This window comes from Octopus sinensis, linkage group LG13 (genome assembly GCF_006345805.1).
Source record: "Octopus sinensis linkage group LG13, ASM634580v1, whole genome shotgun sequence".
In the NCBI taxonomy this organism is placed as follows: Eukaryota; Metazoa; Mollusca; class Cephalopoda; order Octopoda; family Octopodidae; genus Octopus; species Octopus sinensis.
This window is the reverse complement of record NC_043009.1, coordinates 23,805,941-23,832,768: the sequence shown is the minus strand read 5'-3', so window position 1 is coordinate 23,832,768 and position 26,828 is coordinate 23,805,941. Positions and strand designations below refer to the sequence as shown.

The following is a 26,828-nucleotide window of genomic DNA, read 5'->3' as shown; positions in this document are numbered from 1 at the left end:
AAAGACCACGGTAACCTCGGTCAATGGAGTCACATGTTATATTTCTTTTTTTTTTTTTTTGCAAATAAGCAACTCTCTGTTTTCAATTTCTGGGTTCATAGGATCATGCTCAAGGTGGCTTCGTCATTCATACGTGCCATTCTTGCTACATTCACCCATCTTTTTTTAAAACATTCGCTAGACAAAACTTGCCTCTCTACTCTCACTTTCCTTTCAAGTGGTACTTGAAAAAGTTGATGAGAGATTGACCAGAGAGGAAAGTGTTTGTCTCCAATCCTTTCAGACGCGTCCACCAGATACATTCTTTCGCCATAGCCACAAGGATGATGAAAATAGCTCTTCCTCCCTTTCCCGTTTGAAGGAGGGCGTGACAATATTAACGATAGACTCAGCTGATAAACGACTCGTCCCACACGTGACAGCAGTTGTTCGACACAAGCCCACAGGTCGGAAATTGTTGGACACTGCAACGAGTGCGTGCAGAACGGTTTCGTCGCTCTGACCGCACTCGGGCAGGTCGGCCCCGTGTTTCTCGAGCCGTGTCTGTAGAGCTTATCCCGAACGGGTAGCGCTTCTCGGTAGCACTGCCAGGCCAGGGATCTCTGGAAGTTGTCCATGGGCCCTGGCCCGAAGTCGTCCTGAACAGGCGGGTCAGGTACTCCTCGTCGACGTCCAGGTTCGCCCCGAGCTCGTCGTCGTACCTCCCCTCCACTAAACCCCATAGAATGCTTTGGTTGTGTTGAAGTCACTCAAGGTCGACCCAGACGGCAGAGTTGCTTGAGAGCAACGCGACACTCGCGGTGCCATTCGCCCTTCTTCTCGCCCTCTTTTTGATCCACGACTGCAGTTCGGTCATGGAGACGAGCTGCGGAAAGCGTGCCTCACAAACGGCGACCACACCTGTTCACCGTCGTCTACATAGAGCCAGAGATGTCGCAGTCTCAGCGCGTGTCTGCGCATCATCAACCACGGCATGCCCAGCCCTCCTTTTAACGGGTGTTGACAGCAATGGATCGCCTGACCATCGGGACGCATCCTTTCCACAAGAAGCGAAAGAGAATGCGTTGTAGTTTGGTGAGGTAGGGTCGGGACAAGGTACGACGGTCAGCGGTAGTAGATGACGGACGCGATGTACGTGTTCGCCACCTCCGCCCGACCTTTTAGGGACAGTTTCTTCTCGGCCCATTGCCGGGCGAGAGTGACACCCTACTCGTTATCTCGTTCCAGTTCTTCTCCACTTGGAGGTCCGAACCAACCAGACCCCGAGCAACTCAACCGGGCCGTCGGTCCAGCGTCCCACGACGGAGGCGCTGGTGGACGGCATGGGCTTGCTTCTCCAGGTGCCTAGTCGCAAGCCCACTGACTTTTCCCGGTTGATTTTCGCTCCTGTCACCGCTTCGTAGTTTTTCAGTGTCTCGTCCGACCTGCTCGATGTGCTCGTGGCTAGACACTATGACGGTGACGTTCGTCCGCGTATGCAGACACGCTCGTCCCGCATCCCAGTTCTCGCGGGATGCCTCTCAGGTTGCCAGCTTCCGCAATAATGGCTCGAGAGTCAATACGTATAGAAGCGACGAGAGGGGGCATCCCTGACGGACCGAACGTGCGATGTCGAAGGTCTCGATAGATGTCCATTCACGCGAATACCGAACGGATGCCTCTGTACAAAGCGGCTATCCAGCCGCGGAAGACGGGACCGAAGCCAGCCGCTCCGAGGACCGCCTCCAAGTATCGATGGTCCACCCTATCGAAAGCTTTCGATTGATCCAAATTGATCAGCGCCCCACCCATGCCAGGTTCGTTAACTACCCTGTCTATGATGTAGCGCATCAGGTGGAGGTTGTCATGGATGGTCCGGCCTGGCACGGCGCATGTTTGCGCCCTGTCGACCAGTTTCTCGATGACAAGCGCCAACCTCTTGGCTAGCACCTTGGCCAAAATTTTCAAGTCTGCATTAAGCAGAGTGATGGGCCTAAAGTTATCTATTACATTTCCCTTGTTTAGATCTTTCCTCAGCAGTGTTACGGCTCCTCGGCTCACAAAACCAGGAATGCTCCCGTTTTGCTGCCAGTTGCAGTACACCGCCGCCAAGAGATCTCCAAACAAGTCTGGCATACAATTGTAAAGCTCGTAGGGTAGACCATCCAAACCGGTGATTTGTCCCCCGAGCATTCTGCCATCGCTTCCTGCACTTCCGCGCCGCCGTGATGCACCTTCGCAGCACCCTGCCTTTCTTGTCGAGAGTCGTGGTAGGCTATGTAGGTAGGCACTGAAGTCCACCCTACGTTCTTGCCCTCCACTCGTTCCGAACAGTCGGGCAAAATGCTGCTGAAAGGCCTCACACATTTTACTTGGCTCGAGCAATTCGCGCCCCTGTTCATCTACCAGTGACCGAATGGTGGCTTTGTTGCCCTGTTGCGCCTCTGCCACCCGGGCCTCTCTCGCGGCTCCAACACCTTCGTTCCTTAGAGCACGCATCCTAGCTCTGACAGCACATCCTTCGTGTTTGGCGTTGAAGTGTTGGTCGAGGCCAACCTCGCCGCCAAAACGTCGGATGCGATGCCGCTTCTAATTGCCTCTTCTAGCTTCTTAACTAGCTCACCCTCTACTCTATTTCTATCTATGGCTAGTGCTTTGCTGTACCTAATCGCTTCTGCTTTTACTGCTCTCTTGAGGGCAAACCACCATTTGTTGTTGATGATGGCTCCCGTCAAAGCCCTCTTTACTAGTGTGCTAATCCGGTCTCTGAAAACCTGTCTCGATGGGAAAGACGCGTTTAGTTTCCAGTATCCAGGACCCTGCCTAAGTGTTTTACCTAAGTCTAGCGTACATGTCACAAGTTTGTGATCCGTGTAGCTGACTATGTGGAATTGTGGACATCCTATGCTATCTCTGTCTACTGTCCTACACAGTATCCTATCTAGATACGATCTCGACGACCCGATGCGGTTGCTCCATGTCCACGTTGGCGCATTCGGGTGGTCTAGTCGGAAGCTGTCAGACAGTTGAAAGTGTCTGAGCAGGTCTCTGAGGCATTTGCATCCCCGTCTATTCCTATCTCTACCCACGTAGTCTACATGCGTGTCCAAGGTAGCATTCCAATCCCCCACTAAAGTAAAGGACGAGACGTTCCCAAGAATACTTCTAGACGTTGAAGAATCCGCCCGACCTGTTAAGGGCGGTGCGTAGACTGATACGAGTCGAAAAGCGCACCCATGCTGCCGTCGACATCCAGGACGACCAGTCTACCCTCCGGGTCTACGAATATTGTCCTTACTTTGAGATCCAGACTCTTGTGAAAAGTACCGCGGTGCCACTACCGCCCATTCTCGGCAGACAGGGGGAAAAATAAATGTTAAACTGTCCGCCAACATGGTCTTTAGGGCCCGCGGATTGCGGAGTCTGGTCTCACTTATGGCTATGATTTCTAACTTATGTGACTTTATGTCATTTAAGAGGTACCCTTGTTTCCAAGGGGACCCCAAGCCACGCGCATTTACACAACCAATCTTGATCATAGTCTAATGAATTAGAATACAAGTGAAGGAACAGAGGGTTACTTACTGCTCGAAAGTTTTTGCTTTCTCCTCCTTTGGTTTGTCCTCGAGAGATTCCCAGTAGAGTTTCTTTGTGAGATATTTTGGCATTTACCAACCGCGCTGGGGAAAATGCCTTTGAGTGTGTGGTGCAGACTTTTGGAGATGTGTAATATTTTGATGTGGTCTGGTGGTGTTGTGTATGGGTGATTGTTTTGTTTTTATGTCATCTTCTGTTATGTTTGTTTTTGATTGGATGTATTCCATCAAATTTGTGTTTTTTGGTGTCTATAGCTGTGAGCATGTTTGCTGTATATATTTTTGTGGTGTTGGTGTGGCTGTTGTTTGTCGTTGGGTTTTAAATGTCTTCGGGAGATGTATTTCCCCCTGCTTTGTTCGTGTTTGCATTTGGTTTGGTTGTTTCTGCTCTTTATTTTCCTTCTTTTTGTAGCTATTTGCCACTCCTCACTGGTTTCGTCTTCCGACGAAATTTCTGAGGAATCAGTAGGGGGTAGGGGTATGTTGTGGACTTCTATGTATGTCTGTGTAAGTGGTTGTGTTGTTGTTTTCGTTGTTGTTGGTTGTTGAGTGTTTGTGTGTGTTGAGTGCGGTATAAGGGATGGGGGATCAGTTTGTGTGTGTTTTCTTTGTTTTTCTGTTCCTTTGGGTTTTGCTGTTGTTGGTGGTGTTGGTATTTTTTCAGGTGTTGAGTGGTTTTTGGTTGATGACGGATTAGCTTGGCGTGCTTCTCTTGTCGTCTTCTGTGTTGATGGTGGTGTGGGTAGTAGAGCATTTTTTCCGGAGTGCTTTGGTTGTGGTAGTGGTTGTTGTTGTTGCTCTTGGTGTGCAGTGGTTGGGCACGTCTTTTTCAAGTGTGTTTCGCTTCCACACAAATAGCAGCGTGGTCGCCTGCCCTCTACCACTATATAGAGTTTGTAGCCTCCTGGCAGTTCTATAGCGGTGGGTATCTTCTCTCTTGCTGCTTCATCCAATTGAAGCAGGAATTCGATTGATTTGCCCACATAGTCTTTCTCTCCTAGAACCGCGATTTCCAGGATGTTTGTCTCTGACATTGTCTCTGTCATTTCAAAGCAGATGGCAGAGACCAACATTGTTTTTCGACATCAAATGGTATGTTTTTTATTTGGACTTTCGTGACCCTTTTGTTTAAATAGACTGGTATCATTACCAAGTCGTCCGAATGCAACTCCAATGTGGAAAAACGTTTTCTAAACTTTCGTTGAGGAAACGTACTTGACTGTACCAAATTTGTTTCCCCAACTGATATATCTCCTTGGAGTCCCATGCAGGACGAAGGCATTTTTCGATAGATAGATAATAGATAGATAGATAGATAGATAGATAGATAGATAGATAGATAGATAGATAGATAGATAGATAGATAGATAGAAGATAGATAAAATAGATAGATATTAGATAGATAGAATAGATAAGATAGATAGATAGATAGATAGATAGATAGATAGATAGATAGATAATGATGATAAATAGATAGATAGTTGATGATAGATAGATAGATAGATAGATAGATAGATAGGATAGATAGACAGATAGAATAGAGATATATATGCGTGTGTGTGCGAGTGTGTGTGTGTTGTATTTCGGGATGGTCATTTTTTGGCCAAATGAACACACTCACTATATATTCGTTCTTCACTAGAATAAGAAAAGTAATAAACAAGTGAAGAACGAATACTTAGTGCGTGTGTATATTTCGCAAAAAAAGACCATCCTGAAATACAACAATATCTGTTTTAACACACGACTTCACATCAAGAATCTTGAAAACCAAATCCGTAAACGTTGTATATATGTATATATATATATATAATATATATATATATATATATATATATATGTATGTATGTATGTATGTATGTATGTATGTATGTACTGCTATCTCAAGCGGACGGGTGTTCACCACAGACGTTGGGCACAAAGAACCCTATATATATGTATATAGATAGATAGATAGATAGTAGATAGATAGATAGATGTATATAATAGTGTTTGTGTGTGTGCGCGCGTTTATGTGTGTGTATAATATAATAAATGCGAATTTTAGTGTGTCAGTGTGTCAAACTTTTTCAATTTTACTCCGAGTGGCCGTAGCCCAACATATCATATCATAATCTAAAGGCCGACCCTGTGAATAAATTCAAACATTTCAGTTCGAATCCGGACCCGAAATCCTGAAATTTCGGATTCCCAAGTTTTCATTATTGCGATTGTTCTTGTCGATTTCTTTACGTGATTCTTTGCGACAAAATTGTTTGCCCGATAGCAATTTTTATAACTTGGAAAAAAATTTGGGGAATAATCGAAATTAACTGCGAAATCCAGCGATTATTTTCGGTGATTTTTTAACGTTATCTTTTGCTATGAATTTGATAATTATTGGGATATAACTGGAGGGAGCAATTGCAACAAATTCTTCAAAACAAGTCAGAGATCTATTTACAGATCTCTCCATTCGTAGTTAGTCGCTTAAAAGCTATATGCTAGCTTAAAAGCCGCCATATCGGACGGCTTTTAAGCTAACACACACCACACACACACACACACACACACATATATATTATATATATATATATATATATATTATATATATATATATATATATATATATATATATATATAAAGGAGGGAAATACGGGAGATTCAGTATATACCACGTGGTAAAATTATGAGTTGAAAATATGTGGAAAACATATATAAAAAGCGGAAGAGAAATGCATTCGTTTCACATAGTTTCACATATTTTTATAAAGAAATTCTGAAAATATATATACATATTTTATGGATGTAGTGATATCCAACCGGTTTTCGCTATTTAAATTAGCTTTTCAAGGGGCATTGTGAAGTACTCAATACTTGTGACAAAGGGGTCTAGCTATTTTGGATGCTTGAAAAATAAGAATTAGTCTAGAGAGTGGACCAAGGGAGGTAACAAATGGCAAGGGGTACAACCAACTCCTAGGTGGTCAAATTTGTATATTAAGGTGTGGTCTGAACTTTTGTATGAAAAGGTTTTCCTTGTTTAGGCGTTCTTGTATGGAGATTGAATCTTTGCATTGGTATAATGGAAAGATATGGAAATTCGGCGTTTTATTTCTTGCGCATCTGCCGATATGTTCGCTCAGAGCCATCTGCCTTACTGAGGAAAACGAATCTGTTCTTTATGCAGTGTGACTCTGCGTCTCAAAGTAAGGCTCGTTTGGCCCACATAATTGTAGCCACAACCTGAGCAGGTTAGAATATAGATAAAGTTCTGGGAAGCACGTGTGAAGTTGGTCTCAATTGAGAATTTTTCTCCTTGCTAGAATGTGAATTCCGAGCCTTCAGTTAGGTATGGACATGTACCACAATTAGGTCGTCTGCATTTTTAACTGTTGGTATCGTATTATTGAGAATAGTTTTGCATTTATTAGGAGTCTCTTGAGTCATTTGTATGGTCTTTTCTATTTGAGGAGTTTATGTGGATTTAGGATGTTGTTCATTTTCGGCTCTTTTGTATAATTGTGTTGTATGCTTCATTGTTTCTGGGGTTGTGGGTTGATATGTATGGGAATGATTTAAAGGGAGGTATGGTGTTTTGTTTTGTTGTCCTCAGTGTGTTTGTGTCCAATTTCTTCGCACGTTCGGGTGCGGGTGGGTAATGACGTTCAAAGAGTGTTATTTTGAGATCTTGTAAGCGAAGTTCTCAAGTGGTTGTGTCAGATACATTTTGGTGTGTTTAGGATTGCATGAACTAAAAAGGAGAACTGTTTTGAGTCTTCTGGTTTGTAGTAAATGTCAGTTGCAATTTTGTTGTTAAACTTTTTTATAATCAAAATGACCAGAAATGGGAGCTGTTCCTTGCTATATTCCATTGTAAATTGGATATTAGGGTTTATATTGTTCAGTGTGGATTTGAAATCCAGGAGTTTATCTTAGGTTTCATTCCAGATTATGAAGCAATCGTCTAGATACCTTTTCCAGTTTTCTCTTATATACTGGTGGAATGGGGGTCCAAATTTCTAGAACGAAATTTCATATAGGGTAGATACAAAGAAACCCATTATTAGGTTCGCAAGGACAGGCGCTGCTTTCGTTCCCATCGCAATACCGCATTTTTGGTGGTAGTATGTTGCATCGAATAGGAAATAATTGTTGTGTAGGATGAACTTCAAGGATTCAATGACAAAGGTCTGGTTTATGCGGTCTGGGAGAACTTCGGGGTATTTTTCTAACCAGAATTTTATTGCCTCTAGTCATGTGGAATGTTAGTGTAGAGGTTTATGACATCGAAGGAGACTAATAGTGCTTCTTCGCTGGTGGTTTTTGGTAGATGCTCTAGCATGTCCAGATCGTCTCTAATGAAACTTTTAATGTATCTGAGGAAAGGTATCAATGGTATGTCCAGAAAGTTGCTTAGGCGGTGTTTCACAGGCTGGGCCAGCAATAATAGGCCTTAATTTTAAGTCTTCTGGTGTTGGGATACTTATGTATAGACCTGGATTTGATTTTCAGGCATTAGTAATAATTGGACTCTTGTGGATTTTGGGGAGGCCTTAGAAAATGCTTGGTTTGCATTTAAAGTTTGTGATATAGTCTTTTTGTTTTTCTGTCAGGCCTATTCCATGTTTGAGTATTAAAGTTGCAATATTTTTTAATGTTTTTTGCTGCCTATAATATGGAACTTTTTCATAAAGGGAGTCATTTTCTTGTATGGACAATGCTAGGTTTTTATAGTATTCTGTGTACATCAGGACTACAGCACTACCTTTGTCTGTTTCTTTGATTGTCAGATCTCTGTCGTTTTTTTAGCTGTAATAGATGCTTCCATTGTAAGTTATTGAAGTTAGGTACAATTTTTGGTTTATGGATAGTGTGGGAAAAATTCTGGATTTGGTTACAGAAGTCGTCTAGTGTTGTATTCCTTCCTTTGGGTGGTAGATAATTACTTTTGTTTTTCACAAGTGATTTGTCATCATTGTTGTAGTTGGTTAGTGCTTCTGTCAATCGAAGTTTTCTACAGAATTCTGCAATATTATCTTTCATTTCATTGGAGTTGGGTCTACGTTGGGTGGGTGTAAATTTTAAACTTTTAGCTAAAATATGGATTTTTGTTGTGGAGAGAGTTTTCTTAGATAAGTTGATTATTTTGGGTTTCTCTCGTAAGTTCTGTTCCAACGTGTGTCCATGTATCTCTCTACTCTGTCTAAAAAATGTTGTTTGTTGTAATTAAGTTGGAAGGGGTTCTCAGTGTTAGGGTTGTTATTGTGGGAGTATTGTTGTGTAGGTGAATTGGTTGGGATTATGTGGTGTGGGTATTTGTGTAGGTGTTTATGTTGGAAAGAGTTGTAGGGGCGTTTGGTCCTGTATGGGACGCTGTGAAGTTGTTCTTTTTGTCTGGGTGAGAGAGTTGAAGTTCCGAAAATTGAATTCCTATGTTGCGGAGTATGTAGGATCCCCTGTCTGTTTCTAGTTGTTAGAGGGAAAGAATTGAAATAATAATTGTTATTATTATTCCTAGTCCTGGGATGTTTCTTACTGGTGTTTCCTATTAATGGGTGGTTCTTATTTATCTTTCCTATTAATGGGGGATTCCTATTGTAAGGTTGGTGGTGATTGATTTTCCAGTAGTGAGGTAGTTTTGTGTGTCCGTGTTGGGAATTTGATTTGGGTGTACCATTATTGGGTTCTGTGGATGTATTTGTTTTGGATTCTTATTTTTCAAGCATCCAAAATGGCAATACCTTTTTCTCACAAGAATTGATTATTTCACAATGTCCCTTGAAAAGCTAATTTAAATAGCGAAAACCGGTTGGATATCACTACATCCATGAAATATTACTCTTTTTACTCTTTTACTCTTTTACTTGTTTCAGTCATTTGACTGCGGCCATGCTGGAGCACCGCCTTTAGTCGAGCAAATCGACCCCGGGACTTATTCTTTGTAAGCCCAGTACTTATTCTATCGGTCTCTTTTGCCGAACCGCTAAGTGACAGGGACGTAAACACACCAGCATCGGTTGTCAAGCAATGCTAGGGGGACAAACACACACACACACACATATATATATATACATATATACGACAGGCTTCTTTCAGTTTCTGTCTACCAAATCCACTCACAAGGCATAGGTCGGCCCGGGGCTATAGCAAAAGACACTTGCCCTAGATGCCACGCAGTGGGCGTGAACCCGGAACCATGTGGCTGGTTAGCAAGCTACTTACCACACAGCCACTCCTACGCCTATGTATATATATTTTTTTATTTCTTTATAAAAAGATATTAAACTATGTGAAACGAATGCATTTCTCTTCCACTTTTTATATATGTTTTCCACATATTTTCAGCTATATATATATATATATTGGCCTGGTCGCTTAGCCAGCGGGGTGGCGTCATTTGAAGGCTAAAACAATGCGAAGCGCATTGTGACCAGCGATGTGTAGCAACATCTGATAGCCTGGTCGGTCACGGTGATCACGGTGATATATATATATATATATATATATATATATATATATATATATATATATATATATATACATGTGTGTGTGTGTGTGTGTGTGTGTGTGTGGTGTGTGTGTGTGTGTGTGTGTGTATGTATGTATATTATACGTTTACATATATGATCAAAGACTTCAAAAAGCTGATGTTGGTCTGTGTCAGCAGGACGTATGTAGTAAAATCGACAGAGTATAGCGAAACTTGACAGAAAGAATGGAAAATCCAACATTTCGGACATAGTACGAAGTATGAATATGAAACGTGGTTCCCTTTGTTTCCTTGAGAATTTTGATACATGGCGTGCGGTGAAGCCACGCACTATGAGTATGGTGGGATGGCCTTTAATACTAAAGCAGGCAGCGGCAGCTTTGTTCGACATACGCAGTGGTATCCTTTGAATATGCTCCGAAAGCAAACAGCAACACGTCAGCCTGTTTCGTCATTGTAAAGGACGTAGCAAGTTTTTGCGTGTGACGCGCTGTATAAGGTTATACGGTGTACGATAAAAGTTCTGAGTAACATAAAAATTTGTCATAGGTCCAATGATGGCATTGATATTGTTAATGAAGGGTGGTGTTACATCGTCGGCGAGCGCATTTAAAATTGCCTGGTTGTGTGGAACTGGACCCTGTGGAGCTTCTTAGCAGATTTCTGAGGCTCTTTTTTTTTTTTTAAAGGCGAAGAGGGGTGGAGCGGGAAAAACTGAAGCGGTTGTGGAATCAGAAAGTTGGATACAGAAGTTGCAGAAATGTTTATCTTTCTGTGGAAGGACGGATGTGTGAATGGTGAAAGAGAGTGGAATACGGACTGTAAGTATGCGTAAAAAGGTTAGGAGAGTGGTTGTGCGATCGATGACCAGGCAGGGTGAGGGATCAACAAGTGATAGAAGGCACCCTTGATTCAGGAAGAATTGTCATTTTTTGGTACTGGGATTCGAAACCGCATCAATACCGCAGAGTCGGTGAAGGTGAAGGAACTGTGAGATTTAGTGTGTTTGGGACGGAAAGAAGAGTAGTGGGGATTGAAGTAAGTGTTGGAAGGTTTGTAGTGGACAAATGTAGATAGATTGACATTGTTTATGAGGATTGAGATAGTAACAAAACTAACTGAAGGTAAATTCCAAGGAAGAGTTGAAGGCTTTAACGAAAGAGATAAAATCGCTGGGCGTTGTTTGGTAAGAGTGGTGGCGCTGATACAGTCATCAATATAACAACCATAAAGCTCTAGGATGGATCCGGTGAACTAAGCAAAGATTTGGTTTTCGATGGGACCTACAAAGAAATTGGCATAATTGGGAACCATCGGAGTTCCAATAGTGACACCGCTGACATGCTTATAAAATTTCCCAAAGAAAGAAAAGGGTTGGAAGGAGCTCGGTTAGACGGTGAAGTGATTGACTTTGTTAAAGGCCATGGCATAGTCGATATATATCACATCCACATGTGAGCGGTTGAACTGTTGTTTCTGTAGCCAATCATAATGCTGCAGTAGCTCCTTCTTGGACGGAAGTCATTAAGCAAGCTATTTTCTTCTATGAATGTGATCAACTTCCTTCTGACAACGAATTCCATGGCTTCACTGACATGTGAGATCAGAGGGACAAGCCTATCTATAACTTTTATCATCTGCTCTGCCGTCTCCTTTGCTAATAGGGAATATGACACCTTCTATCAACATTTTGGAAAGAAAGCCACTTGTGAGGATGTTTTGGAAAAGTATCTGCAGTTATTTTGCGAGACCTTTCTTTCAAAGAATAATCAGAAAGCCTACTCCTGAATTCGAGTTCATCTCATCAATAGCTAATATTACAACTTCCCAGAAAGGGGATGTAATCGATAGCTGTTTCTTCTCTGTGTTGATCTGCGATGCTGAAAAGCCCATCAGGTTGCTAATTGGCATACAGAAGTTGGAGAGGTTAAAAGACTTTGGAATTGTTTGTTGGGGTCTGTAGTTAGCGAGCCGTTTTCTTAAAATAATAGCTTTTTATAATGCACCGGGGCAGATTTTTTTGCAATTTTATATAAGACCTTCGGGTATATTATTTTTATTTTCAACTGACCTGGAGTGCGCGCTCAGTGGCTGTGAAAGGAAAAGAAGACAGGGCGAGAGAGTGGGAAGGAGAGGAGGAGAGAATATGAAAGAGGAAGAGAGGATGAGATCGAAACTGGTGCAAGAGAAATTCTGTATGTATTTAAACATTTGTGCATATGTGCGTGAGAGAGATAGTATTTGAGCGAGCGTGCTTCGGAGAGGGAGAGGAAGAGATAAAGAGAGAGAGAAGGGCGAAAAGTGTGTGTGTGGTGTGTGTGTGTGTGTGTGTGTGTGTGTGTGTGTGTGTGTGTGTGTGTGTGTGCGTGTGTGTGTGCGCGCGTGTGTGTGTATGAGTGTGTGTTCATAAATAGTTGTGCATGTAAGTGCAAGAATATGTAGGAAGCTGAAAAATGAAGAGGCGAGAGTGAAAGAAAAAAGAGATAGAGGGAGAGAGTGTGAAAGAGAGAGAGAGGGAGAGAATTTATTTATGCGCAAATATTTGAGTGTGTGCCTGTGTGTTTAAGTACATGGGTGAGACAGAAAAACGAAGACGAGATGAGAGAGACACACGAGATAAACAGTGTGTGTGAGTGAGTGAGTGTGAGAGAGGGCGAGAGAGTGTTTGTTGATAAGTTTCTGTATGTAACTGTGACTGTGTGCGTGTGTATATGAATAAGTAGGTTGACACCGCTAGTAAAGTAAAAGATAGATAGATAGATAGATAGATAGATAGATAGATAGATAGATAGATAGATAGATAGATAGATAGATAGATAGATAGATAGATAGATATATAATACATATATGCATACATTGACACACACACAGACGTAGTTTCATCTAATTTTAAACATCACTAAACATTGTTGCTTTCAATCTGTCTGTTTGTCCCTCTCTCATTTCCGTCCTTCTACACGTCGGACCGTTCCCTATCGGGCTAAACATTTCAGTTGCTCTGTAGTTAATTTTGATCAACAGTAAAGTATGAACTTTAAAATGGTTTGCGTTTACTTTCTGGTTCCCTTGTTTTCCGGTATCCTTGTGTCGTGTGTGTACGTTACAGAACCTCTGACGCCAATTTGGGGCCAGGCGAAGACGGGACATCAGACCGGATGTTTGTTTACAAATATTCAAGGTATTATGAATTCTTTTTCTTTTTCTTTGGTTTCTTTTTCGTCTATGCATATTTTCATCAATACATGTGTGCTGTATGCATGCGTGTGTGTGTGTATTATGTTTGGGGGGTTATGTGTATGTGCGTGTGTATTTGTATGTGTATATGTGCGTGTGAGTGTCAACTATGAGTCCACCATGTTTTCTTACAGAACAGCTGTAGGCTAATGTAGTTCATTTATTTATTTATGCACCCTTTTCAAGCCTAGCCAAGTTCATGGGCCCAGTTTCCCGGTTTCTATGGCGTATGTTTTCCTCCCACCCCCAGCTGGACGGCACGTCAGTCTATCGCAGCGTTACTCAAGAAACAGGAAGAGAGAGTGAGAGAAAGTTGGGGCGAAACAGTACAACAGGGATCGCCACCACCCCCTGCCGGAGCTCCGTGGAGCTTTAGGTGCTTTCGCTCAATAAACACACACAACGCCTGGTCTGGAAATCGAAACCGCGATCCCCTAACCGCGAGTCCGCTGCCCTAACCACTGGGCCATTGCGCCTCCAATGTAGTTCATAAAATAGCAATTTACCCCTTTGTCATCTCATTTTCTTATTACCGCTCTATGCTCAGCTACAACTTCGTTCTGAAACATACTTGTATTGAGTTCTACACCGGATTATAAGTCTCACAATGTCATATATATATATTTATATATATAAAGTTAATCCAAACATGAAAACAAAAAGAGAAAACACAACAACGCGAAGACGTGGAACAGGGTTTAACGTTTCGAGCGGGGCTCTTCGTCAGAAACATAGGAAAAGGAAAGATCCAGAGAAGGGAAGACGGAGGGAAAAAAATCGCCAACGGTACACGCGCGGTCACATTTTGACTGTATATATATATATATATATATATATATATATATATATAATTTTTTGCGTAATGAGATAAAAAAAAAACCCAAGGCTGTGTAGATATTAGATCATTTATAGATAGAAGGTCTTACAGCTGTTTCCAGGATATTTAATAATTATATCCTTTCATCGGAGACGATGCGAGAGGATGGTTAAGTAATAATTAATTTAGATGGGATACAAAATAGAGAGTGAGGTGGAGGAAAGAAAATAGGTGTGAGATATGTAGGGATATTCAATTTGTAAATCCATTTTTTAGGCAGAATGGTAAATATGTAAGATTCCAATACCTTATGAGTAAGATCCAACGGTATCTAAAATTGGTCATTCCAATTTTAAATATATAAACTATATATATATATATATATATATATAATATATATATATAAATATACCAAATATAATATATATACACATATGTATATATATATATATAATATATATATATATACATACATATATATATGTGTGTGTGAGTGTGTGTGTGTTTGTGTGTGTGTATGTGTGGTGTGTGTGTGTATCTGTGTGTATCTGTGTGATTAATATAGGCAGTAGTGTGAAGATTTTTATCAAAACGGAAAACTATGAATTCACAAATTATAAACAAGGGAGTTAGAAACACTTACGTTGCTACATATATACATATACATATATATATATGTATGTATGTATGTATGTAATAATATATATGTGTGGTGTGTGTGTTGTGTGTGTGTGTGTATGATGTAGTATATATATATACTATAATATATATATATATATATATATATATATATATATATAGGCGCAGGAGTGGCTGTGCGGTAATCACCTTGGTTACCAACCACATGGTTCCGGGTTCAGTCCCACTGCATGGCACCTTGGGCAAGTGTCTTCTACTATAGCCTCAGGCCGACTAAAGCCTTGTGGGTGTATCTGGTAGACGGAAACTGAAAGAAGTCTGTCGTATATATATATTATGTGTGTGTGTTCGTGTGTGTTGTGTTTTCGTGTGGTGTGTGTTCGTGTGGGTGTGTGTGTGGTGTGCAAAGGCCGTGCTCCAGCATGGCCGCAATCAAATGATCGAAACAAGTAAAAGAGTAAAAGAGGATATATATATATATATATATATATATATATATATATATATATATATTATATATATATATATATATATATATATAATTTCTTAATGTATAATTGTACAAAACATATAGAGAAAATCATAAAGCGTGCATACACTTATAAATAACGAAAAGAATGTAGTATGATATTTAAACCATTGAAAACTCTTATATAACTATTTCCAATGGTAAAGTAAAAGTTTTATCATACCGTAGTTCGCATGTTATTCATAGATTTATACAAATATATATATATATAGATAAGAAAGTTGGTTTGTGAAAGCACGTGGTGGAATATATAGAAAATAGTAAAAAGTGAAAAAGCTACAGAAGGCTTAACGGTAAAAAAATATATATATTTGCGTCAATATGTTTGAAGAATATTAAAAAATTGAAAAGCTAAACGCGAAACCGGTCTTTCTTCTAAACTATGTCATTGTAAGGAAAAATTTTTTTTTTATTCTTCAGACATATTGACGCAAATATATATATTTTTTAACCTTTAAGCCTTCTGTAGTTTTTTCACTTTTTACTATTTTCTCTCTCTCTCTCTCTCTATATATATATATAATATATATCTGTGTGTGTACGTGTGTGTGTGTGTGTGTGTGTGTGTGTGTGCATGTGTGTAGTCTATCTGCATGTTTTGTTGTCACTTTTTGTATCGCTTAGTTTTCCGGATGTTTTGCGATCTTGTCCCATTTTGTATTTTATATATATATATATATATATATATATATACATATATACATATATATGATAAATATTTTGGACTAATAGGTATAAGTCGATCAGTGTGTTTAAATGTTGAGTAAAGCACCGATGCAGTTTAGTCTACCAGGTGTCCTCCGCAGTCGTGCTATACTTTCGTTGGATCTACTCCACGAACTCCACAGTGTCAGTTAGGGTAATTATATTAATTAAGTAACGAGAAGATGGATATGATATTAAACTTCATTCTGTATAACTTTCGTTCCGACCCGTCCTGCTATTGTCCTTTATGTGTGGGACTCCGTTCAACATTTGGTGTTGCAGCGAATTTGCTGCCCCGTTTATATATGTGTGTAGTGTACATATGTATATATATATATAATGTTATATTAAATTAGAGATAAAACCACTATTAGGCAAATCAAACAATGAAAAACGTAAGCAATACATAAAATTAATTAATTTATATTATTTTAAATATATATCAAAGTATTAAAAGTTTAATAAAAGATATAAATATATATAATATATATATCTATATAATATATATCTATATATATATATATATATATATATATATATATATGCATATATATATATATGCATATATACATATAAAGTTAATCCAAACAAGAAAACACAAAAAAAAAAAAAACACAGCAACGCGAAGACGTGGAACAAATAAAGTATTATTGGATGCTCAGGAAAGAAGGGAAGAAGGACGGCTTAACCTTTCGAGCGGAGCTCTTCGTCGGAAACATAGAAGGGAAGACAGAGGAAAAAAAATCGGCAGCGGTACTCACGAGGTCACATATTGAAAGATCGGAAGTAGAAAGGTCAATATATATATATATACATGTTTCAGTCCTGAGACTGCGGCCATACTGGGGTACCGCCAGTGTAATCACCTTGTAATTGTCATTTGATATTGGTTCATCTACCCCCACTCCATGGAGATCCCTGAGATGTTTTGCAAGAAGTTAAATAGCTTTGGTCCCTTAAATCCCAAGTTATTGCAGTACATGGTACTCGCCTTTGATGAGACTGCTGGGACTTTTGGAACAGTGCAGTGACGTTTATTTCGAGGTCTGGTATAACCCTCAATTCCAAAGTTTGGTGCCAGCAACCTCCAGTATCTTCCACACATATATCAGTGCATACCTCTACCATCTTCACTCCAGGGAGTAGAATCGTAGCTCTTTCAGTCTCTCCCACTAGCTCAGCTGTCCCATTGATACAATCTTCTTCGTGTAATATCTCTGAACCGCCTCAAGTTCTGCTATTAATGCTACAGTGTAAGGGGACAACAACTGAGAGCAGTAGTCCAGACAGCTGAGGACAAATGTCCTCCATTAGATCAGCATAGTTTCCTGGTCCCTTGTTCTGGAGGCTCTCAAAATCCATCCGGCCATTCGCCTGCACACTGCCACCATCTTGGTGACGTGCATATGAAAAGAAAGCATCGTTGCTTTTATAATTCCCAAGATCACGCACCGTATGTGATTCTAGGATTTCCGCTCCTTTTGGTCCAAAGTATCGTTGTTGTGACTTCTGAGCACCAATTAGCTGGTAGCGGAGGGCTTGGAATTTGCCTGACTCATAAGGACCGGTTTCCCGGTTTCCTTGGCGTATAGGTTCCCCAGTAGGTGAGCTGCAAGATACAGGAGGAAAGAGTGAGAGTAAGTTGTGGTGAAAGAGTCAGCAGAAGTTCGCCATTACCTTAGGTGCTTCGCTCATAAACACACACATCACCCGGTCTGAGATTCGAACCCGCGATCCCTCGACCGCGTGTCGGCAGCTCTAACCACTAGGCCATGCGCCACCACAAGGATTTATTATACTCATTATTATCAATACTATCCAAGGGAGAGAACTGGCAGAAACGTTAGTTCGCCGGACAAAATACTTAGCGGTATTTAACCCGTCGCTATGTGCTGGGTTCAAATTCTGCCGAGGTCGACGTTGCCTTTCATCCTTTCGGGGTCAATAAAATAAGTACGAGTTGAGTACCGGGGTTTATGTAATTGATCTAGCCCCACTTCCCCAGAATTGGTGACCTTGTGCCAAAATTTGAAAAGAATAATGCAATACGGCTCGCTGGCAGAATCGCAAGCGAGTCGGGCAAAAATGCTTAGCGACATTTCGTCAGTCTTTATGCTCTGAGTTCAAATCCTGCTGATGTCGACTCTGCCTTTCATCCTTCTGGGGTCGATAAAATAATTATCAGTTGGAGACTGAGGTCGATGTAATCGACTTACCCTACCTCCTCCGAAATTCTAGGCCTTGTGCCAACATTCTAAACCAATAGTACTACGCTTGGTTTTTATTCCTCGTTTTGATAATCGTGTTATTAATAATACCGTTTTTGTTGTATTTTTTTTATTAGAACAAGCATTTGCTTCTATCTTCATAAAAGAGAAGTTCTCAAAGAAGATTAGACGCATGGATAAGAGTGCAGATATTGATTTCACTCAGAAAAGACTACCTTGCAAAACTGAAGGATTCATTAATACCTGTTTATTTCCAGTGACTTCAGGCAAAAAGGATTATAATGGTAAGAATCTTAAATTTACCGATCATCTATCCATCTTGCCTATCTACTATCTAATTTATATATATATATATATATATAATATTATATATATATATATACATATGTGTGTGTGTATATATAGTATATATATATACATATGTGTGTGTATATATATATATATATATACACACACACACATATGTATATATATATATATATATATATATATATATATATATATATATATATATATATATATATATATATAATATATATATATATAATATATAATATATATATTTATAATATATATATATAGTATATATATATATATATATATAGATATTATATATATAATATATATATATATATATATATTCGTGGAGGCGTAATGGCCCAGTGGTTAGGGCAGCGAACTCGCGGTCGTGGGATCGCGGTTTCGATTCCCAGACCAGGCGTTGTGAGTGTTTATTGAGCGAAAACACCTAATGCTTCACGAGGCTCCGGCAGGAGGTGGGGGTCATCCCTGCTGTACTCTTTCGCCGCAACTTTCTCTCACACTTTCTTCTGTTGGCCTGCTCGCTTAGCCAGCGCAGTAGCGTCATTTGAAGGCTAAAACAATGCAAAGCGCATTGTGACCAGCGATGTGTAGCAACATCTGAAAGTCTGGTCGGTCACGTGATATATTATATATATATATATATATATATTTCAGCCTGTTAACTGGAGGAAGTTACGTAAATGCTTGCATTTCCAATTATAGAGTACACAAGTCTTGAACGTACGTACTAAACGATTTCAAAATATCACTTATTTGTTTTGGTTTAACTTCATTGTTACGACTTATAAACGATGTAGACGTTAAAAGGCATCACTTCGCAAGAGTTCCAGGACTTCTTCGAACTGTGGAAAAAGTGTTTGGACCAATGCATTGCTTTAAATGGAGAATACTTTGAAGGTGGTAAAAGTATAAACCTATAAAGCTAAGTGAATAAAATAATATTGCAAATTTCCGATCTCTTTTGGGTACCCTCACGTATATATATAATATATATATATATATGTGTTGTGTGTGTTGTGTGTGGTGTGTGTGTGTGTGTGTGTGTGTGTGTGCGTGTGTGTGTGGTTGGTGTGTGTGTGTGTGTGTGTGTGTGTGCCTGTGTGTGTGTGGTGTGTGTGTGTGTAAAAAAATACAACTGGGACAAGAACGCAAAAATTTAGAAGACGATACAAAAAAACGGCGGGGCGGGACATTCGAAGCCTTCATCTTTCAGTCAAGAACGGATCATCCTCGCAATTTCGGCTGATTAATCTTGAGATTGCTCCGATCTGGCCAGCCCCAAAGGAAATCTAAGCCAAGCGCATTAGATTCCTTGGAAGAATGCCTCGAATATATACAAAACAAGGACGGAAAAACGGACGATGTTACACGAATAAGAATTCAAATACATAAAAACAATAATGATAATAATAATAACAAAAACAGGACGTCACAGACAGGCGTCTTTTGACAGGACGAGTAAACTTTCAGCTGGCATGTTAGAAAAATGCCTTAGGGCAGAGAGAGAAAAAATGTGTCTTGCCGCGACGACTGCTAAGCACGAAAGGCCGGCAATCGGTCAGTCAGTCAGTCAGGCAATCGGTCAGTCAGGAGAAGAGAGAGGAAAACAGGGACAGAGGAATTAAGGAGGGGGAGAAGAGAGAAAAAAGGGGAACAAGGAACAAAGGAGGAGGAGAAGAGAGAGAGAGAGCGAGAATACATATATATTCTTTTATTCTTTTACTTGTTTCAGTGGTTGAGAAGCAAGCTCCTTACCACACACAGGCACCGCCTGTGACTGCGTAGTGCTTTAGCATTGGCTGGGTCGGCAAAATAAAGGTTAGATGGTAAGATTTAGAAGGGACAAGGATTCGAGGAAATTGTCTAAGAATCGTTATTTTGTTCAGCTTCTCTGGCCGAAATAGCGACACGTGGTAGCTAATTGTTGCGGATAGTAAAAGTTGTCACAATATCAGTACCCAGAGCCAAAGAATGGAAAGCGAAAGTAAAGGCATTGAATTCACTAAGAATAGTTATTTCTGGTAAGGCGGGTGGGGTTGTCCTAAAAAACAATATCTTGGCTAAATGTCCCCAATATTGGTTTCAAATTTTGGCACAAGACCAGCAGTTTCGAGTTTGGGGCTAAGTCGATTAAATTAACACCCGTGCTTAACTGGTACATATTTTAGCGACCTTAGATGGATGATGGCAAAGTCGACCTCGGTGGAAATTGAACTCAGAATGTAAACACGGACGAAATGCCGCCAAGCGTTCTACCCGGCGTGCTAACGATTCTGCCAGCTGGTTGCCTTAAACCTTTTCTTTCTCTTTCTCTTCTTCTCTTTCTCTCTCTCTCTCTCTCTTTCTCTCTTTCTTTCTTTTTCTCCGTTTTCGATTCTGCCAGCTCGTTGCCTTAAATATAATATAACTATTAGTCTTGATTATACTTTCAATGTCAGTTTCTTTTTGTTACAGTCTCGCTCATATTTTTTGTTTATGTCGAGTTTTTATCAATTCATATTCGTCTGAATACTATTGAATGCAATTTCATCGTAGGTGAGTTGAATTTTTTTCCATTTTAATCAATAATAATTCATAGGGTTCTATTTAATCTAATATCATTTTTTACTTATAAGCTATTAGTTGATCTGAGAATATAGTAGCAGACATTTACTCCAGACAGCCAGTTGGACCGAGCCCGGATCCATATGGCTGCAATGCGAACTTCTTAGCCACTTGCTAAATATATCTATTTATCTATCTCTCTATCTATGTTTGTCGCCACTTCAACATGACTGTTCCGTACGAAACCAACGTTACTGCTATTTTTAACCCCGAGAGGAAGCCTCCTCTAGGTGCTTATCGATGCAAATATGCTCCCAATATATATTGCTAGTAGGTGAGCGAAGTCGTACCATATTCTAACGACTTGACAGGACCAATAGGCCGTCCGGTTTCGGGCTAGTTTTGCCCATCCTCGGTGCTGGACACCTGTCCCCTAGAGATAAAATGTTTATTATGATCAAACTGATCGTACATAGAAAAGGACATTACAAGACAAACAAATACAAAAATATTAAATGAGTTCGAATGAGCATTAAGTTAAAAATTTACTTAAAAATTATTTTATATAACGATTAATTTTTACTTTTAACTAGAGCTTTTTTTAAACGGAAACAAAGAAACAAAACGAATAAAAGTTCAGAAAGATCGAACCCCGCAGCCTATAAGGCCCAGCAACTATCTTTTCCTTGCATCAATGATTAATCTGGGTTACTAACACCCACTTTTCTCATCACATTTTTCCATCGTTTCTCGTATTCATTCGGTGGCAGGGTCTTCCTCTCCAACCCCATCTTGCTCTTCAGATGGTATCTGAAGTAAGACAGCAAACAGGGGCCAGAGATGAAGGACCCTGTCACAGAACCTCCCGTTCTAGTGCTTTAAACACACTCTTTCAGTACTGCAACCATACAGTAAAAACAAGCCTTACCTTCCTTTGAGAGTCCCGTTGGCGGTATTATCTTTATTATAGATCCAGCCGACAGCTGTACTCGTACCACATGCGACAACACATGTTCAACGTAACTTATCAAGCTAGATAGCTCCCGACATTGTACAAAAGCGAGCTGGACAGCTTCATTGTCCACCTCACATCTTGGACACGTCGGTGGCACTGAAATTCCGTGCCTGGATAACTTATCGCGAACAGGTAAAGCGTTCCTGTAGCACTGCCAGGTCAGGGATTTTTGTCAGTTGTCCAAATACACCGGCCTAAAAGTTTTTTGGAACAGGTTGGCATGTTAGTTCTCATCGAACCCCAGAGCCCCGCCTAGGACGTCATCGTTTTTTGCCTCTACCAGCCCACCATTGAACACCGAGGTGGTATTCCCGCTGCCGGCCTTGCTCGTCTTGCGGATACTTGTCCGCTAGAGATAGCTGTAGTTCACCCCAGCTCGCAATATACAGAAAACCAAGCGACAATCAGTCACTGGTCTTGAAACAAGCAAAGTGGCTAGTTAGAAAATCTCCATAAGAGATGAAAGTTGTAACTATACGGAGAAGTAATGTTTATCGCCATTCCAACATGGCTGTTCCGTACGAACCGACGTTACCACTACTTTGAATCCCAAGAGGAAGCCTCCTCTAGCTGGTCAATCGATGTACTTTGCACCCGTTATATACTGTAAGCAGTATAGAGACGTTCTTGCAGTCTATCTATGTATTTTCTATCTACCTACACCTATATACATGGTCTGATCAATAAGTATCCGGACTGTTGCCATAGTGACGAAGCTAAAGCACGCGGAGTAAAGCCGCTTGGCACAGATTGACTATGAACTCTGCTGTGCATGCACACTATATATTACCGTTCTGGCTTACTTCCACTGTTTTCAGCAGTGTTTGGAAGGAACGAGTGTTGCGTGTAATCGTTGCATTGACCTCAGAGAATCTGCATCAAATTTTACCAAATTCTCGGCGATACTTGCTCAGAAGCCAATGAAAAGTTTTCAAAAAGTTTTCACCGTTCCCAATGCAATCAAAGAGACCTTGAGCAACTGAAACTCGAGTTTCTTTTTGGTTAGCTGGAAGTAGTTTGGGCACAAACTTGGCAGGCATGCGTCTCGTACCTAAATCTTTAATGATAATGGACTTAACTGAAACATAACATCCTCTGATAACTCACGGATGGTGATTCAACGATTCCCCTCGCAGCTGCACACACATCTGCGGAAGTGAGCTAGAACGTTAAAACTTAGTGCGCATGCACAGCAGAGTTCATAGTCAATCTGTACCAAGTAGCTTCACTCTGTGTTCTTTAACTTCGTTATAATAGCAACAGTCCGGATACTTATTGATCGGACCTCGTATTGTGAGTGCCCTGCATAATAGTGTCTTGAGTCTTTGAGAATCGCATGGCCGGTGACCTAGTTTCTATGGTGTACAAATGTAATAACAGAGATCACAGAGGTCCCCTTGAACGGAATGCCCGTCCATCGCATTTACAGCCGAATGGACTGAAACATGAAGTGTTTTGCTCAAGAACAGAACGCATCGCCCGGTCCAGGAATCGTAACCATATACCTTCATATATCTATCTATATGTGTGTGTGTGTGTATGTATATATATTTATATACATACATACATATATACATCCATACATACATATATTGACATACACAAAATCAAAAACGAATGCACTTGGAAGTGAATTATATAAAAATCCTCATCGACTAATTAGAAAAGCGAAGTAAAAAGGAGCGTGACAGTATATAAGCAAAAATATTCAGAAACACATCAAAATATGATTAGTGAGATACACATGAGAAGGTACTCACAAATACGACATGCATGGAACATGCAGTAATCTTCGCTTTCTTTTTTTTTTTTTTGCAGAAAACAACCAGCAAAAGCATTTTAGAATCACGTTAAATTCAACCAGACCAATGTTTTTTAATGTCCATGATGTTGTAACATCCAGATATCATTCAAAATTTTGTCTCTCTCAAAATAAGAAGCGGGCTTTCTTCCGCATCAACCTGGGATGCTTTGAGAAATGGTGGCCGAAACTAACGTAGTAAAAGAGGACGTAAAACAATGATTAATGAAACTAGAACATACAGTTGCGGCCAAAATGTTCAGAACGACATTGTTTTCGTCAGACAATAAATACGATATTAATTATTATTGTCTGAGATTTTGGTGTAATTTGAGAGGATAATACAAAAGTTATGGATGATTTAGTGATTTACTGCAAAACCCATGGCGGCCAAAATGATCAGAAGGGTTGAAAAAAATAACAAAATAGTCAAAAATGATAGAGAATACTGGAATTATTTAATATTTAGTGTGAAGCCCTTTAGCTTCAATCACACTTTGACATCTTCGACTGCATGAGGAAATTAAATTTTCAATTTCTTGCTGGGTGATCTTATTCCATTCTTCCTGAAGGGCATTCCATAATTGCTCGGTTGTTTTAGGATTTCTAGCTTTCGAACATTCTCCTAGAATATTCCACACATTTTCAATAGGATTAAGATCTGGGCTTGGAGCAGGCCAATCCATAACAATAATCTTTTCAGCCTTGAGAAAGTTCATGACCACCTTAGCCTTGTGACATGGGGCATTGTCCTGCATGAATATGGGTGATCGCTTAGTTGAATTTCTCAGCACAGGCAAGACATGATCTTTTACAAGTTGTTTATAAACTCCTGCATTTACCTTTCCATGTAATCGCACTATAGGGCGCACACCGTCTCCAGATATCATCCCCCAAGCCATGACACTTCCTCCACCGAATTTAACACTAGTCTTAAGGCATTTAGGCGACAATTTTTCACCTACTTTTCGACAAACGTACCTTTTCCCATCTGAGCCAAATAACATAAACTTAGATTCATCACGGAAATGCACCGTTTGCCATTTTTCTTGAGACCACAACACATGTTCGGTTGCAAAGGTAAGACGACACTTTTTATTCTTAGAGATGATCAGTGGCTTCACTGCAGGTGCTCTTGCTTGTAGGTCATGTTCAACTAAACGACGAGACACAGTTTTTCGAAATAAAGTTTTCTTCAGTACAATGCTCATTTCCCGAAGAAACAGCAGCAGCAGTTTTAAATCTATCCTTTTTAACCAACTTTACCATTGCACGATTTTCTCTCTTGGTTGTTTTTCTTGGCCTACCTGTAGACTTTCTTGCTTCGCACGAACCACAATCATCGTAGACTTTAAGAATACCGTGAACAACACTTTTTGACTTGTTAACAATCTTTGCAATAGACCTAATACTTAAATTATCCTTCTTTCGAAGCTTAATAATCTGCTGACGAATTGGTAACGGAGTAAGTGGCATTATATTAACAAAGTACACTGCAGATACTCTTACTAATGTTTAGTAAACGAACCGTCGGGTAAACAAATTCAAAACATTAGAGTTCACTGGTTAAATATACTAAAATACGGAGTAAAAGCAACCGTTCTGATCATTTTGGCCGCCATGGGTTTTGCAGTAAATCACTAAATCATCCATAACTTTTGTATTATCCTCTCCAATTACACCAAAATCTCAGACAATAACAATTAATATTGTATTTATAGTCTGTGAAAATTATAGAAAATAAAACAACTTTGATAAAAACTTATATCTGCTTTTCTGACGAAAACAATGCCGTTCTGAACATTTTGGCCGCTACTGTCGATGCTACTCCAGTGCCAAATTGATTTTTCTGTCTTTGTTTTTAATCTTTTACTTATTTCGGTCATTGAACGGCGCCTGTGCTAGGGCACTACCCTGGAGGGTTATTTTTATCGAACAATTCGACTCAGGTACTTACTTTTATATATGGTACTATTTTATCAGTCACTTTTTGCCGACACCATGCGACTGCAAAGCATGAGCTTACCCATACAGCTATGCTTGCCTCTATGTCTCTGTGTGTGCGCGCGCGTGGGTGCGTGTGTGTTCGGGTATATGTGTGCGTGTATGTATGTGTATGTGTGTGTGTGTATGCGTGTGTATGTGTGAAAAATAATGAGAAATAGCTGAAAATGTGTTCAACATTTATACATATATTTTTATTCAAATAAAACAAATTTTCTTTGTTAACATACTTTTTTCTATGTGTATATATATACTCTTTACACTTTTACTTGTTTCAGTCATTTGACTGCGGCCATGCTGGAGCACCGCCTTTAATCGAGCAACTCGATCCCGGGACTTATTCTTTGTAAGCCCAGTACTTATTCTATCGGTCTCTTTTGCCGAACCGCTAAGTAACGGGGACATAAACACACCAGCATCGGTTGTCAACAATGCTGGGGGGACAAACACAAACATATACGCACACATATATATACATATATACGACGGGCTTCTTTCAGTTTCCGTCTATCAAATCCACTCACAAGGCTTTGGTCGCCCCGAAGCTATAGCAGAAGGCACTTGCCCAAGGTTCCACCCAGTGGGACTGAACCCGGAACCATGTGGTTGGTAAACAAGCTACTTACCACACAGCCACTCCTGTACCTATATATATATATATAATATATATATATATATATATATATATATATATATATATTATATATATATATATATATATATTATATATATATATATATATATATATATATATATGTAGGTCCCGGGTTGATCCGGGGTTAACCACAGTAAGTAAGGTACTCAATACATAGCAGAGTAAAATTAATTTATTATATAGAAGGAGCTTCTACAGGACTAGTACTGTTTCATTCAAGAGAAATCTTCCTGAAGATTTCTCTTGAATGAAACAGTACTAGTCCTGTAGAAGCTCCTTCTATATA

At 39.9% G+C, this 26,828-nt stretch overlaps 1 protein-coding gene across 2 annotated transcripts in view; it reads left to right on the top strand.

Annotated features, from left to right (window-relative positions):
- The window catches only part of LOC115218537, a 43,944-nt gene extending 18,221 nt beyond the window's left edge, over positions 1–25,723 (top strand). The window contains exons 2-6 of one of the 2 annotated variants that reach the window (XM_036508226.1): positions 12,919–13,225; positions 18,316–18,483; positions 20,978–21,058; positions 23,901–24,124; positions 25,704–25,723. In XM_036508226.1, the coding sequence (XP_036364119.1) occupies positions 13,075–13,225; positions 18,316–18,483; positions 20,978–21,058; positions 23,901–24,082 (582 nt within the window). In that variant the 5' untranslated portion in view covers positions 12,919–13,074 and the 3' untranslated portion in view covers positions 24,083–24,124; positions 25,704–25,723. Of the gene's footprint in view, positions 1–12,908; positions 13,226–18,315; positions 18,484–20,977; positions 21,059–23,900; positions 24,125–25,703 lie in introns of those variants that run through there. The other variant, XM_029788412.2, reaches the window with a different exon arrangement.
- The last annotated feature ends 1,105 nt before the right edge of the window (positions 25,724–26,828 follow it).